This window comes from Panthera pardus, unplaced genomic scaffold (assembly GCF_024362965.1).
Source record: "Panthera pardus isolate Hobbes unplaced genomic scaffold, ASM2436296v1 HiC_scaffold_6, whole genome shotgun sequence".
NCBI classification, from domain to species: domain Eukaryota; kingdom Metazoa; phylum Chordata; class Mammalia; order Carnivora; family Felidae; genus Panthera; species Panthera pardus.
Genome location: NW_026526991.1, coordinates 46,791,440 through 46,812,769, shown reverse-complemented (window position 1 = coordinate 46,812,769; position 21,330 = coordinate 46,791,440). Strand labels below are relative to the sequence as shown.

The window sequence follows — 21,330 nt, the reverse complement described above, 5'->3', positions numbered from 1 at the left end:
TCAGGACTACTTATTTTCCAAGGCCTTTTATTTCAAGAGATGCTTGTGTATGGATATGTCTTTGTATAGAATGCTGAATTTGCTATTTTGATGTATAAACACCATTTTATAAATATTACAGATATGTTATTTAAGCGTTTTCATAAGATTAAATAAATTAGAGGTAGATATGGGCTTGGTTTCTTTTTTATTATAATTATTTTCTTTTTTAAAAAATTATTTTCTATTTGGGGACATTATGGAAGATGAAAAACATTCATATAAGATGTCAATAGACAGCTCTTTAGGGATAATATAATCTAAACAGCTTAGAGTTATTGTTGTTTAAATATATTTGTATTTGAATTGCTAGTCTATTTTCTAGTCCTGTGAGTCTGTGCACTCAATTGATAATTCTTAAGCATAATCATTTTAGAAGCACAAACTCACGGGAACTCCTTTTCCCTTGCTTTAATATATGCTGTAAAGACAAGAAATGTGACACCTGTTCCTTTTTAAAAAGCTCTTAAAACTGATAAGAGTAGGCCACTTTCTTATTTTGACAAACAGCAACCATTTTGAACTCATACCTAGCTTTTGTACTTGTGTTAGCCTACAGTAATTATGGCTGCTAGGATTTCTTTCAGACCAATTAATAACCAGTATTTCATTAAAACCTATTTATAAACTTGTATTATTATAAAATAAATTATTGTTGTCATCATCATTATTAGTATTAACTACATGTTGGAGTCCTGCTTGGCTGACTGTCCAGTTCATTAATTACACTCACATTCCTTTCTACCCGAAGACCTTGGTGTCCTTTTTTTTGTTTTGTTTTGTTTTGTTTTGTTTTGTTTTGTTTGTTTTTCGGATCTTCACATGGTTCTGTCTATCATCTGTCACTGTATCTACTAAAATGCCTTCCCTGAGAAGAGGCCGTCTCTCTTTGCCTAAGTAGCTTTGTGTATACTATCAGTACTACTCCCACTGTATCCTTCAAGATTCTTTCTTGCACTTTCATAATCATAGCATCTCTGTATCTGAAATACATCTTCATTAATTGTTTATTATCCTCTCTACTCCATTAGAATTTAGGTCTAGTTTACTGCTGTGTTCTTAGAACACATATATAATAATGCATATGAGTTAGTAGGCTGTCAGTGAGTTTTTGTTAAAGAAAGGGAGGGAAAGGAGTTGATATTGAAAAATAGCAGTTAAGATTATTTGCAGATATTATTAGCTAAAAAAACTCAAAAATCACCTTTAAAACTTTAATTGAAAATATGAATGTGTATAAATGTGTGAAATTTTTATGACAGTGATAACCTGATAGAGTTAAATTAAGTAAATAATAAAAAAATCAGACTATACTCTAAAGAAACTGGAATTAAATATCAAACCATTTGAAGGGAATGCTCTAAAACCCTTTACATTCATGGGCAGTCACATAATCTTCAAACTCCATATTTTAAAGATAAAAGCCTATTATTAAGGGGGGGGGTTAAAATGATATACTTACAAGATATATCAAATTGTGATATATGTACAAAAAGAATCACAAAATGTTTCATCTCAATAATAATAATAAAAATTCATGGAGGGGTGCCTGGATGGCTCAGTTAGGCATCTGACTTCAGCTCAGGTCATGATCTCACAGTTTATGGATTTGAGCCCTACATCAGGCTCTGTGCTATCAGACTGCTTCAGGCCTGCTTCAGACCCTATGTCTCCCTCTCTCTCTGCCCCTCCCCTGCTTGTGCTCTCTTTCTCCCTCTCAAAAATAAATAAACATTAAAAAATATTTTTTTAATGTTAAAAAAATTCATAGTTAGAAAATGATATTTTATTTCTACATACTAGTAAGGAAGCTTTGTTTTTCATGGAAGAATAGCCAGTCTCTGAGGGAGTATTGAAGTAATTGCTGTAGAACTATATAATTAATTCAAACTTCATAGAAAACTATTTAGAAATGGATATTTAAAAACCTTTTAGAAATGTGAACATTTTTTGAATTAGTCATATGCCTTCCTATATATTTGGCTCTCGTCTAAAATTCAGATAATATTAAGATGTTCATTGCCATACTTTGAATTTGAATATTAAATGTTCTGTAGGAATTTACATTGACTCTTGTAGCATGCATTATACTTTTTGTAAATGCTCTTTTTAATATTTTTTTTATTTGAGAAAGAGCGTGCAAGCAGGGGACAGGCAAAGGGAGTGAGAGAGAGAGAATCCAAAGTAGGCTCCACACTCAGCACAGAGCCCAATGTAGGGCTCAATCCCCTGACCCTGGGATCATGAACTGAGCTGCAGTCAAGAGTCGGACACTCAACCAACTGAGCCACCCGGGCGCCCCCAACAGTGCTTTGTAAAACTTAATGTTTTAGTCAAAATTATTTGAAATAACTAGTAAACCCATAACTTGTTTTTATCTGATTCATAAGGTACAAGGTCCTGTGACTTATTGGCTATTTTAAGTTTTTCTGATTATTCCCTCTCTTCTTCCTTCTTATTTTGGTCTTTTGTGTTATCTTTTTACAGTTTTTCTTTTTGTGTCTGTTTGCTAGATTTCGCTCTGACTTCAGTGGTTTCATTTTTTAAACCGTACTGTTTTTAATTTTAAAATGTTCTTCAGATTCTGTCATAGGTTGAGAACTTCTTTTCTGTTATGTTTTTTTCCTGTTTGTAGATATATAGTCAAAGTTATACTTCTTTGTTACTTTTGTGCTGGATTAATAGCAGCATGTTAGGAACTGTTCTGTCCATACCTTTACGTATATTATACGGTGAATTTTTTTTAAGGATATTTAAAAACTTGTTTCAATTTTTAATTGCTTTTGTGATCAGGGAATTTTTATTTAACCAAAATTTCTTGCATTTTGAAGACATTTGTTATTAGAAAATAAATTCTTGACAAAACTGATTTTAGTGTTTAATATGTTTTGTGAGTGAAGGTACATTTATTGAAGGGAATAATGGAGAGGTGGTCACTGTTGAGAAGCAGAGAATAATTAACACCTTTGTGTTGTAATGGATTACTGGCAGGAGCCACATTTGTTTATTATTAAATTTTTAACTATCTATCTATTTTCATATATATTTTTAAAACAAAAAATTTTTAGACTTTTTTTGGTCATGGATTTCAGAGTTGTATCTAGTAAATACAACTGTATCTTTTAAATACGGTGTCTATCGATTTTCTTAACATTGTATATAATAAAGGATTAAATGGGCTTTTTGTTGGGTCACGGAAATAATTAAATCACATTACTATTTCTTCTAGCTGCTTCCTGGTTTTTGTTGTTGTTTGACTGCAGTGTGTTTTATAGACTGAAAAATGAGAAAGACTGATTGAAATGATGGTTTTGGACTGGGAACATGGTAACCTTGTTGGTTTCAGCATTCTACTGATTGTGTGACATTTAATTTTTTTCTACCATTTCCCCCATCTGTGAACATAAGTTCTTATTTTGCCTGATTTGTGATGATGAACTTCTTTCTTTAGCTTCTTAGACAAAAATTAATATAAATGTAGGGTACTTTTCAATAAGTTCCCCAAAGGCTGAATGACCCTCTGCCTGCTGTTAAAGGGAGTCCTGCATTAGGAGGAAAATTAGATTATTAGCAGCAGTTGCTACCATTTACTGAGCACTTACTATGTGCCATATCTTATCTCATTTAATCTTCACTTCAACTCTATGAGGTAGGTAGTGTTACTTCCATCTTACAGGAAAGAAACAAAGGCCCGGCTCTCCCATAGGTAAGTGACAGAACCAGGATTCAAACCTAGATTTTTTTTTCTGACTCCAAAGCTGGGCTTATGTTGCATTCCCTACTGTAATGTGCCTATTGATCGAAAGTTTCACATTTTTCTAAGAAATTTATATTATTAACTTTCAGCATTTAAAATATATGTAAGTTTTCTGTTGTCTGTTAATTGTAGTTCTTGCTGTGCCATGGTACATTTCTTACACATTTTCTTTGCCCTTATAAATAGCATTTCTATCCATTCACATTCCTTTATTGTGTGTTAATACATTTTTAGCACTGACATATTTCATGAAGCATGCTCTCAGAGTTTAAAAATACATACCATTAGGGACCAGTTTTATAAGAAATCAAACATTTGTATTTTTGATGTTTTGAGGCAGTCATTTTAATATCTGTTTGCATAGCTAATTAATGCTTATTTTACATGGATGTTTTGAAGGTTATAAACTCTTAAGTTTAATAAAACTACTTTCCTATTCCTGTAGAGTATCGTTAGTGCTAACTTTCTTCATGTTCTCTCACACATAGAGAAAATGGTAATATTTATTATGTCACACTGGTAAATGGGTCACCCTACTGCTCTTGGTCTCCAGTACTTGACTCAGGGAGCCATGCCCCTCTCTACCTTCATGCTGTGCCTCCCTCCCTCAGCCTCCTGCTGTTGTGAGGGCTGATATCTTGGCACATCTGTAATTTCTGTGGGTATGTAAACTTTGTGAGAAAGTGGACGAAAATGTCTCTTTGGAGTTATGTATTTAGTAAACATAATTTTATATTTAGTAAACAAATTTCTGGGAAAAGTAAAATTTTTAAGAGGTCCTTCTAAAATGTTCACATTGTGGATCATTCTGAGACATGTATTCATATTTTCCGATCTCTTATATTTGAAGCTTTTGGAAACTATTCTTTTACTTTTGTTTGTACATTGATAACAGAAAATCATGATTTTAAAGATTTTATATAAGCCTTTTATCTTCTGTCACCAACTAAAGCTTTATTATATGTTACACATTTTCTTTGATTTTTTTTTTTTTTTTTTTTTTTTTTTTGTAATTTGGAAATGAGCCTTTTAAGGTGCTTAAAATATTTCCAGTTAGTTGGCAACAGTAATGATGATGGTATCTAACAAAAGAACTTGATCAGGCATAAAATGCATATTCTTTTAGTTTGATTGGTTAGATGGTGTACCCTCTGGATTTGAGAAGGAATATTTATAAGGTTTGAGGCTTTGTAAAAAAATTTTTTTCTATATTTAAATACTATTTTCTGAGTAGTGTGTTACTCAGCCTTACCTCAGGAGAGTGATGTATATCATTAGTTTAAAACTATTGTATGAAAGTTTTTGTGAATTTTTGAATAATTTGAACACCTCAGAATTTTGACATGAAAATAGCATGAAATGTGCATTGTAAATTCTCTATGTAAGTATTTCTACTTCTGATTCCCCTAATGTAGTCGATACCAGCACAGTTCTTCACTGGATACCAGAGTGGCCTGATAGTTCCCTGTCTGGTGACTCTTTACCCTCTTCCTTTTCTCTAAACCTCAACCATTTCAGCAGTTGCTTCTGCCCCAGAGTGCCTCTCTTTTATAGTCCCACTTCTGCTCTTCTGGCTTAGTAACTTATGTCTCCATACATTTTTGCTGTTGGAATTATCATCCTAGGGCACAGTTTGATCAAGTCACTTCCTTGTTTAATATTATTTTTTCTCTTTGTTGCCATAGGTGGTAGTCATCTGGCCCCAGCATATTCTTTTATTTTCCATTCTTCTGTGTATGCCCAAATGCGCATAGACGTATAAGCCCTACCTCCCTTCGCTAATTACATGTTATGAAATCACTGGTGTTTTTTATTTTGTTTGTATTCTAATCCTGTCACTAACTTTCATCATACTTTTACTCACTGCGTATTCTCAGCCTGGAAGATCCTTCATCTGTACCCACATCAGATGTTACTGCTCTATAAAATATTCCTGTTACCTCACCCTCATTTAGAGTTATCTTCCTCTGGTGATACTTCAGAGCATTTACTGCATTGTACCTTAGAGTATAATTAGGTGTATAATTCATTTTCTTCTACTAGAGTGTAACTCTTAAGATGATATGGCCCAAGGTTTATATAGTTAAATTATTTTGGTGGTTGCTTAATATAAGAGAATACACAAACATACACTTAAGTGTACACATTTTTATTTACTCATTTTATCTACTTTGTGTATAGCACTGCCACATGCAGTGCCCAGTCTCTGTGAGGAAATAAAAAATGAATATATATAACATGTTCCATGAATATAACATGCCTTCAAAGAATTTATATTCTACTAGGAAAAAATGACACTGATGCAATAAATCGAAAGACGTTGATAAGTGCCAAAGTCACATCACTCACTCACTGTATACATTATATACTATGTCTATATATAGTATATGTAGTATATGTATATGTATATGTAAGTATTTTGTATATGTAACTTATAAGTTACATATACTTACAAGTCTATGTAAGTAATTTTGACTTGTCCTTTGGTGTTAGGCCCTCTGCCCACTTACTATATGATTCTATGCGTGTTTGTTACATTTTTCTACCCATTTGATACACATCAACTATTTGCAAATATAAATGTTAGGAAATATTCTTACAAAATATAAAACTTTCCTACTTAGGTAATTTTACTTTCAACTTTTAATAAACTGAATTTAGAATTTAGCTTTCTAAATTCTAACTTTTCTAACTTTCAACTTTTAATAAACTGAATTTAGAATTTAGCTTAGTATATTATCTAAGAATCAAGTAATTTCACTGACAAATGTATAGAGGCTGACTTTTTGAGATGCTGCCTTCATGGTTTTGTTAGCCTAGTTTTTTGTTTTTGTGTTTGTTTTAAGTGAAATGATGATGCTGCTGTAGTTTTATTTGGAGTAACTTGAAACAAAACTTGTAGTAATCAGAAATTGGTTTTATAGGTACATTTTGATTTCATCCAGTTGTGATATTTTCTCTAGAAACATGGAATTCATTATGTAATATTTGTTTTGTGATGTTTTGAAGAATGAGAAATGTGTTTTGACTCTCCCATTATGATATATTGTATAGATTTGTAAAGTGTAAATGCATTGCTCTGTGTACTTTCTTTATGCTCTAATATAATTAATTTGTTTCTAGATGCTGGCATCACCATCTACGTCAGGTCAGCTGTCTCAGTTTGGGGCAAGTTTATACGGGCAACAAAGTAAGAATTTTGTATTTATTCTGGGATACTTGATTTAAGACAAAAATAACTACCAAGTAAAGAACAACCAGTGCTGCCCTTGTGGGTCAGTTCTAGGATTTAAAAGAAAAGATTTTTAATTTTCAGTTTTCCTTATTTCACTCACATAGCAAAACTTATTATTTCAGACCTAATTCAAAATTTGTTGTTATCTGGATATAGGATAGATTGAAATTTATTTTTACATCTTTTGTATCTGTACATTCCTTTGTTAGTACAGTGTTTTTTGAAGAAAATTTTGCTAAGCAAATAAATAATAGACATTCTCTGTGTTTTCAGTTAGAGGAAGTTAGAACATTTTTTGTTTGGTCAGTTGAGTGGATTGTTTTGTTTGTGTTTTTTGGCTTTTTTATTAATGAAAGACCATAACAATTTGTGAAATGTTCTCTTTGTTTAGCACGTATTTCTTCTTTCACTTTAGCTCAGTCTGGATATAGAACATATGTTTTTGACTCACAGTTCAATGCTTTTTCCAAATATAAGATTGAATTTCTTTTTAAGTACGGTAATGCTTTTATAGCGCTTAGCACAGTGCCTGGCGCATAGTAAGCGCTCAATAAATGTTAGCTATGATTATCACATAAAATTTTTATAAAACTAAGTAATAAAATCTTCCAATTTTTTTCAAATTAATTGTCCACACTGTTAAATATTAATAAGATTTTATTATCTCTAATTTTCTAAGATTTTATTATCTGATTAATGTCAGAGACTGATGTCTCATCTCTCTTAATAGAAGGGGAGTGTTAAAAGGGATATAAATTCCCACCAAAGATTACAGAAATAAAGTAACTGGAGGAGACAGTATGCTCACTGAGGATCTTAAGCAGCTTCAAATAAAAATCAGTTATTTGATTTGGGACCCTTTCCCAGTATAATAAAAAGCAAAATTTTGATAGGTATCAGAATAGTTCATCAGACCACTTTATTGTTCAAATTTATTTTGAAGGTTAGCAGAGGGAGGAACTTATTTTGTTAGACAAATATAGTTTCCATCTACTTTATTCTTCCTTCCTCTTTTGCTGTGGGGTGCCACTTTGTTAATACAGAATTAGTAAATAAAATTATTAATTGCATATAGATATTAGCACTTTTCCTGTAGTCATGTAGAAAATATTTTTTAAAAAGCTTTACATTGCATAAAAGAGGTGTTGCTTATTTATCCACAAATGTTCATTCTAATTGTTGAGGGGATGTTATTAGCTAGTAATTTGTTTCATTTAGCCTGTGTTTTAGTATGAAACCTACTTTCACTGTTCTGGCAGTCTTTACCATGAAAATATCTAGTTATTTTAAAGCTACCCTTATCTCTATAGAGTAACTGCAAAGAACTTGCTTTGTTTTCTTTTTAAAGCCCACAATTTATCACAGCAGAAAGTAGATATGGAATGGAGAAAAATGATACTTGAGAAGCTAAGGTTATTTATGAAGGAGAATGGCAATTATTTTACAGTATAATCAGCTATATGGACTTCTAAAATCTGCTGTAATTTTTTACCCTGCAAATGTGAAATTGTAATTGGGTTAAGATATGGAATGGGTTAATGTTTGAAATATAGTTTTTTATTGGTATCAGATACTTAATTAACGTCTTTATGTGTGTAAAATGGTTGTGTTAATTATTAAGAGTATACAAAGATTAATGAATGAACAAAGTTGTTTTCATTAGATAAAGTATTTTGTACTTGGTCATTTAAAAAGAAATCACATATGACAGGTATTTCCTGTTGGAATTTAGTATAGTATATGGCTGTATTCCTCCTGTAGCATTGGCGAACCAGCATTTTCAATGCATGGCTCAGTCTTTTAACTAAGACATTGTAGGTATTAGTCTACAGAAAAATCGACCCTTAGGTCAACTGGAACTGAACTGTCTCAAGTCAGGGTACAGTTATTCCTTTCCAGGGTACAGATCTAGAAGGTACAACTAGTGAAAAAAAGACGGGCTGGATTCCCAGTCTCTGTGCATTAGGATAGACCCGAAAGGGCCAAATATGTCATTTAGCTGCTAAGTAGTCTGAACACACACCTTGTCAGAGAGAACACCAGCTACCCTGTGGGACTTGAGGCTCTGGGTTTCAGTAGTATAAATTAGTCAGAATGTTAATACTTGAGAAGCTAACCTCAATAAAGGATAGTGAGATAGAAGGAATAGTAGGTGGGATAGATTAGTGACATTCTTCTTATGGTAACTAATTCTAATTGTGCATTAGGCTTGATATAACTTGCCTCCAAAGTGTATTAAATACTACCATTCACTCTGTATTCAGATTGGCAAAGTTCAGCAGGAATTTGTACCATTAAAATGGAGGTCTACCATCTGTTTTGTGTTCTTTTTTTAATTTTTATTTCTTTAACATTTATTCATTTCTGACAGAGACAGGGCATGAGTAGGGGAAGAGCAGAGAGAGAGGGAGATGCAGAATCGGAAGCAGGCTCCAGACTCTGGGCTGTCAGCAGAAAGCCCAGTGTGGGGCTTGAACTCATGAGCCATGAGATCATGACCTGAGCTGAAGTCGGACATTTAACTGACTGAGCTACCCAGGCACCCCGTGTTTCGTGTTCTTGATGATTACAGAGGTTAGAGGTGGAGAAGGAAGAGTAGCCTCCAAAACTGACACTCACAGAGATTAAACAAGGGAGGACGTTCCTCTTGGAATGGATACAGGCCTGGTGAAGCCTACATTTTGCCTGATTTGTGTGGAAGTAATTGTGTAGTACATAAGGGTACCTAGAAGATGTTGGACTAGGGGCTTGTATGGTCACAGGTTCCAGTATAGTCTGACTGTATCCAAGTAGGTAACTTACTTTTCATCTACGAGTTCATGTGAATACTGTGCATTAAATGATAGCTATAGAAGCTATTGAATGGAATCTTGTGTTCAAGTTGCATAATGTTCTCTACTTGTCATCTTTGCATGTGTAAGATTTTGGGTATGCCTTATAGGTTTAAAGACCCCCTTGGGCTTCCCAAAGCTACCAACTAGTTTGGAATTAACAAGGAACCAGGAATTAATCTCTCCGCAATATTCAGTGCATTGAAATTAAATTGTAGTAAAGTTGGAGTGACTTCTTCTTTCTTACCAAAAAGATTTAGAGCTTTGGAGAATTGGACAGAAGGGAAACTACTATTTACTGAGTGCTTCCTATATGCCTATTATCTTATAGGCACATAGGTTAACTAGCTCTCAGGATGAATCCATGATAAATATTTGTATCTGAATTCTCTGAGGACCTGGGTCATTTGCTGGGGAAAGAAATAAATTTGTCTTTCTGGGATCTGGACTCCTGACTTGAGAGCAGTTGGCACATTCTCATGCTTTGAACAATATCCTCCTGTTTTAAGAACACCTAGATGAAGGCTGTTTTGTTTTGTGGAGAACCAGAGCACAGGTGGGTGATTGAGAAGTGGTGCTGTTGACAGTGTATTTAGGCAGATGACACATTTCAGAAAATTATAGGACCATTTAACAGACACTTGAATTAATACTGAATGCTCTGGGAGTTCTTGTTCTCAAGCACATGTTATAGTTGGGGCGGTCAAGACATTTATATGTAAAATGTTACATAACAGCCTACAATGCTAATACATAGGTTAAAAAGTATTGTGTTGAATGGTATGGACAGATTTAGGGTTTAGAGAGAAAAAAGCACAGTAAGCTTCAAAAAGAAGATAGGAATTGAGTTTAATTGGAACTTACTGAGTGCCTACCATAAAATGAATGGCATAATGTTGCCTAGTGCAGATGTGTGGTAGAAGAGGTCATTCTGCTGTATATACACTGTATGTACAGTGTACCTACTGCTGTGATGTTACTGCCTTTATTTATTACATGTCTTTACTGCCTTTGTATCCTCTGTATTCTGTACATCTCAGGCACTCAGTAAATGTTTATAGAATGCATGTTGAGCAAGCTATAGTTAATCTGGTAGATAAGTACACAAGGTATTTTATTACAAAGCAGAGGAGGAAGGACCGAGTTTTCTAGCTATTTCAGAGGTGGGAGTAATCACGTATCTTGGAGAATGATCAGGAAAGCATTTACAAATGAAGTCATGTTTAACATTGGCCTTAAACAGACTGTGGGGTAAGGTTGTTCTAGTGGTGGGAGCAACACCTACAGCATGGGGTAATTTGGGGGCAGTCTAGTTTATCAAGGCAAGGGAAACCTCTTAGGCTATTACGTTGGTTTCATTCAAGAAGTATGATCTTTATAGTTCTGTGGGATATATCTCAAGATCTTTACCATTTTTCAAGGTCAAGAACACAAGCATACAGTTTTCCTGCAGAAAACAACGATTTTGTGAAAACCATTACTTCATTAGACTGTAAGTTTATTTTCACCTTTAGGACCACCTGTTGACTTTTTTTTTTTTTTTTTTTTTTTTTGCATAGGTGTGTTTCACATCCCACCTCACCCACCCCCAGAAAGTTAATACTTACTGCATATTTACTATGTGTATGGTGCTATTTTAAGTACTTTATAGGAATTAACTCATTTCATCTTCACAACTATCCCAAGAGAGGTTAAGGGATTTGCCCAAGGTTTTACAGGCAGTAAGTACTAGAGCCAGGATTCTATTACTTAGTAAGTGTAACTGTGTGAACATCAGTTGAGAACAGAAGTTTCTTTGAATCCTGGATGTTACATATTACTTACTGAATGTCATGACCCTAGATAGTGGGCTATTAGCACATAATAGAAACAACAAATGTTAAATCCACAGATTTAAAGAGTTTTCTGACCAGGGCATGGTGGTAGTATTTAGTTGGCTACTTCTACCATGGGTGAAATATTATTCCAGGATGTAAGAGTATGGCAAATAACAAAGATCTTGTTTTCATGGAGCTTATATTTTAATGGGGAAAAAATAATTGTGCAGACAACTAGGAAATAACATGATTCTGGTAGTAAGCACTATAATAATTAAGTCAGGTTAAGGGATGAGTGGATGGAATTAGTATTTCACGTGGAGCAGTCAAAGAAGTTATCTCTGAGGAGGTGATATTTGAATGGAAACTTGAATGTTGAAAAAGGGACATCTTTGGAAAGATCTGGGGGATCTTTGGAAAGATCAGGTACAGACGATAGCAAATGGATCCTCATCAGAATGTAAGAATGAACTTAATGAGTTAAAGGAAGAGTGAGAGGGCCAGTGTAATGAACAAAGAAAGTAGAAGATTAATGGGGTAGCAGGTGTCAGATCATGGAGTCTTGTAGAGATTTTATAAAGACTTTGGATTTATTCTAAGTTTAATGGAAGGATTTTAAGATACAGTTTCATTTTTAAAAGATCACTTTGCTCTGTAGCAAAGGGACTGAGTGGTGAGGGCCAAATGATAAGAAGAGAAAGACAGTGCTACTGCTGCAGCATTCCAGGCAGGAAAATAGGCTTAGGCCGGGGATGGAGATGTTAGGAAGCGGTCAGATTTGGGATATTTTGGAGATAGAGCTAATATGATTTGGTGATGTAGGATGTGAAAGAGACAGATCAAAGATTTCTAAAGTTTGAAACCCGCATTACTTTGTGAATGGGTGTCATGAATCTAGAGTGGGAACTTAGGTTGAGGAGGAGTAAGCCAAATGTTGTCAGGTACTCTCAGCTGGTTCCAGTATAGCAGCAGCTTTTCATAGTTGAGAATGTCGAAGCCAGTTAACTCCATCCATGTTTCTTTCTTGTTCCATACATCCTTAGTACCCAGAAGCAAGCCCATTCCTCCTCCACGCTATATATCACTTGTCTTCATTTTCATACATCTTATTGTTTTCTCATACTGAATTGTTACAATGTTTTTACCCACCTGACTCATCATCACCACCATCAAATACCTGACTAGATCTCTTTCACTATTTTAATTCATGTTCTATCTCCTCCAGAAAATATTTTCTGATTCCAAATCCATTTAACTTTCATATCTGAGTTAGTGGTCCCTCCCATATACATCAGGGCACACTGTGTATAGTGTAAACACCTGTTTTGTGGCATTTAAAAAAAATCTATACTTCAGCAGAATAAGAGAAGGGAAAGTATTCTAGGTTGGGAGATGGATATGAATAAAAGTTCAGGGACAGATTTGGAGAGAGGACCAGGGAAAAAAGGAAGATTGTTCAATGAAGCTGTGGGGGGAAGCAAAGATTAGAAGAATCTTTTGGGTCATGACAGAGAATTTTAAAAGACTAAACTGTGATTGGATTTAATACAATAGGACAGTGATTCTCAACTCTGGCTCTACCCCTAAAAACACCTCGAGAATTTTTAAAATCCCACTGGCCATGAATTGCCTGGATTCATACTAAGTGACAATTTCTGGGTAGGGGACCCAGATTTTAAAGTTCCCCAGGTGATGTAAGCGTTAGCAACTACTATAAGAAGTGGAAAATAATTGGTTGAAAGTAAGAGTCAAGAAATTGAATCATTACATTCTTCATTATTTGTGATCTTGGGTAGGTAACTTAATTCCTAATGTTCTTTATCTGTAACTTTGTTGGATGATCTCTGTGGAGACTTTCCTATTTCTAAAATCCTTTGATTTTAATGAAGGAAAATGTATAACAAAATTATGTTGCAGGGAAGATTAATCAGCTAAGTGCAGGGCAGACTGGAGGTAAGAAGATATGAGGACAAATTGGAGGTTAGAAGGTGGTTATTCATTGTTAGTGTGGGCAGGACAGTGAGTTCCTAGGAGAAGCTAGTTGCTTTGTAAATGGAAAAGGGGGCACATTAAGCCCTCTTGCACCAATTAATAGATTTTCTACCCTTTCCTTAATAAAGATTTCAGGAGACTTCATTTAAGTGTGAGTGTTCAAGGGTTTGGTTGCTATGACTAGTTTTTTTTCTTGTAACTTGTATTATTAATATTTGTTTTTAGCAAAATATTGAATAAAGGATGGCATATTTTGCCATAAAGTACTTAACGGATGTGCTGTTAACCAGTTTGTGCAGTGGAAATAATTCATAGAAACATTTCTTAGATCATATTCTCTTGGATTTCTGAAAAATGATCAATAAAAAATTGAATTCATTCTCTGTTTAGCACCCTGCCAAATTAGAGGTAGGAATCTACTTGGAGTATGTTCATATATTTCTCCTAATACTGTATTATTCTTTATTAGCAATTTGTCAAATTGAAAGAAAAATTTGATTCAGAACTATAAAGTTTTTAACTACTTTTTAAGTTTTTGTTCATTCTTTTATACCTCATAATATTTTTTACCTGTTGTAGTTATTTTATGCCAAATTTTTTATGAGATCTTTTTTCCCCCACTTTTTCTTTTAGATTACACATCTTCTTCTTGGTATAGCATTTTGGAGAAGTTTTTTTTTTTGTGATTGTTTCTAATTATATCATTAAAAGAGTAGTTTTCCCTCTTTGACCTTACCCAGTTGTAATTGACTCACGTTACTCAAATTTAATGATTTAGTATATTTTGTTTCCTAAAAATAAGTCTTTGTATGTTCTTATTCAGTGATACTCTTTCTGTTTTAAAAGAATTCAGTTTTTAATTGAATTTGAAATAGCTTGATTAGTAAGTTATTCAAAGCTTGATGATCCAGTTTGAAAATGATGCACTCCTCTTATTTCTCATAACTACCTCGTTCAAAAAAATGCAACTCAGACTGATTGAACTTACCTGTTTTATGAAATTCAAGAGTGTTAAAGGAAAAATAAAAGTAAACACTGATCTTTGAGTTTATGTCATACTGTCTTCCTCCATTCTCAGCACTATAAATTAACTCGTGTGCCAGTAGCCAGTCGACTAAATAAATAACCATAGCCATTCTTGTTTCTGTCTCCAAAAGTTTTTTGGTAATGTTCAGATAATCTGTAGTCTCTAAGATATTTCTGAAGTTCTAAATTTTCATAATACAGCGTAGAATATGTATATGAAGGATTGAAGTAAACAAATCTTAATGAGTCTTTAGTAAGGTATACTGATTATTAGAAAAGAGCCAAAGGATACTTGATTTTTTTAGAAAATGTATGTTTATTTATAGTGCTGAAAGTGTAAGAGTGAAAAAGAAAGGGAAAGTAAAATTAGAACTAAAACTTGACAGGTATAAAGACAGGAAGAAAGAAGATGGAGGGAAAAGACGAAGGGATGAGGGTTTAGAAAAATTTTGAAGAGAGGTAAATATTTTGGGGGGGGGGTAAGGCAAAAGAAAACAAAGTAGAGGTGTCTCAAATTGGTAGACACTCACAAAGAGTGTTCACTTAGTGTTATACTGGGCTCGCATAGGGTTTCCATGAAGAACGCTAGGAGTTAAGAGATCTAAATTCTAGTCTTGGTTCTTTGTGTCACCTTGGAAAAGTCAGTTAACTCATCTGAGCTCAGATTCCTCATCTGTAAAATGCGAACATTGGACTAAGTGATCTTTAAGGTCCCTTCTGGCTCTAAAATTGTGTGATATTTCTTGGTGGTCAGTAATTGTGTGAAACACATTCCTGTTGTTAATTCACAGCTATTGCTGATTTTAGGACAGCATATTTGGGGAGAAGGATGTAAACTCCCTAAGGGTAGGAGCCTTTTCTGTCTTGTTCACTGCTGTATCCCCAGCAGCTAGCACAGTAGTTGGCACATAGGAGGCACTCAATAAATGTTTGCTGAATGAGTGATATGAAAAGTATCACTTTGGTGGTTCCTTATGGGAGCATCTAGAGGGCCTAGAGGGAAACTAGAGTGGATGAAGAGAAGGAAAAGACTGATTTCTTCTGAAGAAATCTTATATGGCTGATTTTTAATCTCTTGTTTTTCCTTATTTTATCCTGATTCAGAGAAAGTGTCTGCAGCTAGCGGTATATTAATGGTCACAAAACTTTTAGTGACCAGACATACATATGGTGAACTACACCAACATATAATCTAAGCCAGTTAGTTCCCTTCATGTCACCTAAAGAAAAACAGAACCAGCCTCTGTTCCTCATGGAACCTGTCTGAAAAGAGTACACATAGAATATATTGAGTTGGATTTATTGGCTTCATTCACTTGGGAAGCCAAGTTAGGCTATAAGCCAAGTACTGAGGCCCCCAGATTCCAGTGAAATCTTTGTGATCCACTGGTATCCTTGGGATAGAAGATAGTACATTGTTATGCCAAAGATAAGTTTTGCAAAAGTTCTTGAAGTAAAACATTCAGAAAATATATTTACTCTAATTTTTTGGAGGTTATAGTTTCAAAATATTCAGGTCCTTGAAATTCTGGCTCCTGAAGTTAGACCAAAAAGGGAAGAAAAGAGTCACTTTAAATCCCTAGCACTAAAGCAATCTGTGTATTCATTAGCTCTCTCCATCTTATCACTTTTATTTAACTTCCAGTTCAGAGTAAGTTTAGTTGACTGACAGGCAATTTCACAGCTGACTAGAAATAGAAAGCACCAAAAAGTGTGGGTCAGGAAGATGGAAGCATTCATAGGCAGATGTGATAACTGGTGACAGCAGGACATCCTTAATCTGAATGGGGAAAGGGCAGAGAATCTAAACACCTAGAATATCAGATATCCCTGATAACTTCTGAATCATTAAGAAATTAATAATTTATATTTCACATTAGCAGAAGTTAGGAAATCTGTCAGACGTTTCTGAAATAAGTTTATCCCAGTTAATTTTTTCTGTTTTGTAGCTAAATGCTAAAACTTCAGTAGTCTGTAAAATGTACCTGTTGGAATACATGCATCCTTGCATCTGGCCCCAGAAGTACGAGATAATTATATACAGGGTCATTGTACTTTGGAAACTTTTAAATGTTTTAAATTCTTGTCTCTTATATCAGTTTGAGTTTTTTTTTTTTTTAACAGTTGCTGACATTTTATGTTAGATTTGTAAAAATTGTAATGTTGAGAAGTATGTATGTATAAATAGTAGAGATTTCTTAAACGCGTTTTAAAAGGATCATATAAAAATTAAAGCTACATCAGCAAGGTGGGGTTAAATGTCTGTGTTCCTCAGTTTTGATTTAAAACATAAAAACATAAAACTGCAAATTTCTTAAAGCCATATTTGTACAAAATGTTTTTATTGAGACATAAGTCATCTAATTTGTTAAAACCTTTGGCAGACGTAGTCTGTTGTAAAATAGAAATATGAAAGATACAAATATGAAGGCGATATCCATTCATAATATTAAATTTCAGACTAGAACCTTTTTGTTAAAATCAGATTCCATTTGGAGTGAATTGAATATATCCATTTAAAACTTGCATATTATATTACATGTTAGGTCATTTAAAAATGTTTTAAATTGCCAACTCCAGAAGATGGATAACAATTTCATTCCTGATGGCAATGAATTTCCTTCTTCTGAATTTTTTTAATAGGTGCACTAGGCCTTCCAATGAGGGGGATGAGCAACAATACCCCTCAGTTAAATCGCAGCTTATCACAAGGCACTCAGTTACCGAGCCACGTCACGCCAACAACAGGGGTACCAACAATGTCACTTCACACGCCTCCATCTCCAAGCAGGTATTTATTGATGGACCAGAATATTTCTCAAAATGTATCTTTGTAGAGTAAGCAACTTTCTAGTTTTTAATAAGATAACTAATTATTTGATTTTTCTGGTTCAGTGCCTTTCACTGAGGAAAAGAAAGTTAATACCCTATGCTCCTTTTATTTCATTGCAAATTGATAAGTATAGTGTAAGATGTTCTTATCCTGCATCTAGCATACTGGTTGTCAGCTGGGTGGGTATCAAGGGTTAATCACCACCTGGGGAGCTTTATCAGAAGCCAGCTCTCTTCCTCAAAAGACGATGTGTAATTTAAAATCATTCCTCAGATAATTCTGATTATTGCTCCCCCAACACACATTCATTGTTCTAGTGAGTAAAACAAAACAAGATTACATAGATGATGCATATTAGCACGAAGAGGATAGAATGGCATACACTTCGAATGAACTTATTTTAAATGTATGTGTGAAATACATTTGTATTATTCTATATCATAGTCACAGCAATAATTTTCTCCTCTTAAATATCACCTTATGTTAGTTCTGCCGTAATTTACCCAATTTCTTGTTGGTTTTACTTTTCTTTTCAAAGAGCTAGAATGACCAGACAAAATAAGTAATGAAAATTAGCAGTGTAATTTGAAAGTGTATTTGAGGTTCTGGGGTCAGGCTGATTGATTATTTACAGAGAATTTTAATGAGTGATTGTAGAGAGCTTATTTAGTATAATGGACTTCTTTTTCAGGGGTATTTTGCCTATGAATCCTAGGAATATGATGAACCACTCCCAGGTTGGTCAGGGCATTGGAATTCCTAGCAGGACAAATAGCATGAGCAGTTCAGGGTTAGGTAGCCCCAACAGAAGCTCGCCAAGCATAATATGTATGCCAAAGCAGCAGCCTTCTCGACAGCCTTTTACTGTGAACAGGTAAGATGTTTATTGATAATGTGTATAATTGTCTTTCTGGGTGTTTTCAGATTTGCCTTTTCGTATTCAACATTCTGTTTCTTGAGTCTTGGCTTCTGTCTCATAAGTATGTTTCATCGTATTTTTATGACCAAAGATTCTCTTTCTGTTACACATTACAACTTTAACCTCCCCAAACTAAAGGCATGTTCTTTTGAAAATCAGTTTGATTGTAGAAAGCACATTAAAGCTTTTTGATGCTGTTAGAAAAGAATTGTTCTTAAGTTGCCACCAGGCAAATTTTTATTGATAGGTCCTTCCTCTGTTAAATGAGGCTGGCCACTTAATGTGGTAAGAGTTCCAGACTTACGAATAGTACCAGGGATGTGTTTGACTATTACTGCCTTGCTTCACTTATGCTTTGGTTCAGTACCTTTTCAACTAAAACTCAGTTTGGTGGTTTGGAGACTTAGTAACCAGAGACTTTTTAAGACTACATCTACAATATTTGAAAATAGTGTCATGTCCTGGGGTTTAAAACAAGATGAGCTGTGTACTTTACACACCTTTTTGTACTGTCCATTTGCATGTTTACTATGCAGATAATAATGACATTATGAGGACCAGTTGTCCATCTTGTTAAGATTTTTAAGCTGTTCAGATAATTTATATGAGAGTGATGACTACAGTATAAGGCTTTGTATCTTGCAAAAATAGCATTTAAGTCTGCCATTTTTTTTAAAAAATGGGGAACTGTGGGAGGAAAAAGGATCTTGACCTATTTGCTATCATCTTACCCATTTAATTCACTTTATCTGTTACTTGTAAAATCTGGATTCAAATAGGTTATTAGCACATTTCCTGTTTGATCTTCATCCCATAAACTCCAGTTCTTTTATTTAGATTTATGAGTATTTCTCTTAATAATTTTACTGCTTTTACTTTTTTAAAAAAATTATTATCGTAAAGGGTTATCAAAATTCTTATCTCCTTGATAGCTTCCTAATCATACACTTCTTGGGCTTTATCACATCTTTTCTTACAGTATTGTTCATTGAATGTATGTTTATATTTTTGCCTTTCCATATTTTTTCACATTTTAATTGTTTTTTAAAAATACATTGCTTATAAATTGTCAATGAAACATGGGTTTCTAAAACCCTGCTTACTAGTTTTGGTAAATTGTATTTGTTACAGAATGTTTTCATCCCTTAGTACTTATTCAATGTGTGAAGGTACCTAGGTCACCAACATTGCTCACTTGCTATGAAACAAGTATTTTTAACAGCTCCAGATTTTGTGAAAATACTGTTTGGCCATAGTTACTTTTACAGATTTAGGTGAAAAAACAAAAACAAAAAACCCTGTCATCTTCAAACACTTTAACCCTACTCATAACACTGATACACTCTTTTATCAGATTATTTGATGGTAAAGATGCCTACTGTCATTGTAGAATTTGCATTAACAGCTCTTTTTGACATTCTTAATTACTTCTGGCCTTGCCTTAAGTTCAGACTTGTTTTTGTTTTCTCATGTTTAGTAAGGCTTGTGCAAAAAAGGGAGGCGTTTGTAACTATTTACCATGTACCAATTGTGCACTGCTTTAGAATGGAGGGCACTATGGAGAGATATGGTTTTTCTTTTAAGTAGCTGAAAGATAAACTATATTTAGATAAGAATGATGTATTTTAGAGCACTAAATTCAGTTAAAGAAAAACATCGCTTAATTCAGGTAAACTAAACCTTTATTGAGTGCCTGTTGTGTATCCTCCTGAAGACTAAAGGCAGAGGATGCCAAGATGACTGTGACACAGACCCTGTCTATGAGGAGTTTATATTCTAGTTGGGAAAGACTGTGTTGTATGAAAGAAGATCTTTTATGGAAAGCAATAATGGCACACTTTACCAGTAGTGGAAGGAGAACAAGTATTCAGGAACAATGGTTTTACACTAAACTACATGTTTTTGAGATCAGTTACTTCTACCAGTGTATCCAGTAAGTTGGTTCTCCAAGCACATCAAATAGTGCCCTTAATCTCTGTTTTCCTCCAGACTTATGTGTACATTCTTTGCTTTTTGTTTTTTAATTCATCTGTTTAAGACATTATGGTTCTCAGTTATTCATGGAGGGACTTCAGGAACATTTTCAAATAAAGGTTAAACTCAGAAAAATGAAAGTAGTGTTTGTTTTTAAACATATTGTTGTTTTATATGAGGAGGTCAAAAGTATACACTTCTGTTTTTCTTCATCTGGAAGTTAGTGTTCTCTTACTGTATATCTAAAATTATTTTCTATGTACCCAGTATGTCTGGATTTGGAATGAACAGGAATCAGGCATTTGGAATGAATAACTCCTTATCAAGTAACATTTTTAATGGAACAGGTAAGCTTATTCTGGAGGTAGTACCCTATAAAAAATATGGTAGATCTTTGAAATATGAAGCAATTCAACATACTGGTCTTAAAATATTAATAGATTTTTGTGTTAAACTGGTAGAATTTAATTTAGTGAGAATTTGACAGGAATAGGGTTTAATTCAAGTGAATAGTTGAGAGATATTTAAATATATTTTTTCACTTGATGTGGTAATAGCATAGTGTTATAACTTCAGAATTATTTCCTTAATACCTAGAGAAAGCCCCTGAACATTACCCTAGTCTGTATTTATGCTTCAGAATTTTTTTTGCTTCAAGAGCATTTCCTATCCTCAGTCCTGTCACTACAGTCTAATTTAGGTTGAGTGTTACAGCATTCTGGTTATAGGGACCCAGATTGAAGAAACCTTTAAAATTTTATTGGAGCACTTAACAACTTTTTCTTAATAATTTTAATAATACTAATTTTGGCATTTAACCCTTGGATTTTTTATCCAGTTTTATATGTAAAGTTCAGAATTTAATTACAGAGAAATCTGATTTTGAAATCCTGCAGTCCATTGGTTT

The 21,330-nt window shown here is 33.9% G+C and overlaps 1 protein-coding gene across 5 annotated transcripts in view; it reads left to right on the top strand.

The window, feature by feature from the left end:
- Positions 1–21,330, top strand: part of CNOT2 (CCR4-NOT transcription complex subunit 2) — a 130,386-nt gene that overhangs the window by 89,150 nt on the left and 19,906 nt on the right. For 2 of the 5 annotated variants that reach the window (XM_019455087.2, XM_019455086.2), the window contains exons 4-7: positions 6,920–6,986; positions 17,341–17,488; positions 18,222–18,404; positions 20,691–20,770. In XM_019455087.2, the coding sequence (XP_019310632.1) occupies positions 6,920–6,986; positions 17,341–17,488; positions 18,222–18,404; positions 20,691–20,770 (478 nt within the window). Of the gene's footprint in view, positions 1–6,919; positions 6,987–11,215; positions 11,355–17,340; positions 17,489–18,221; positions 18,405–20,690; positions 20,771–21,330 lie in introns of those variants that run through there. The other 3 variants (XM_053895569.1, XM_019455088.2, XM_019455089.2) reach the window with 3 other exon arrangements.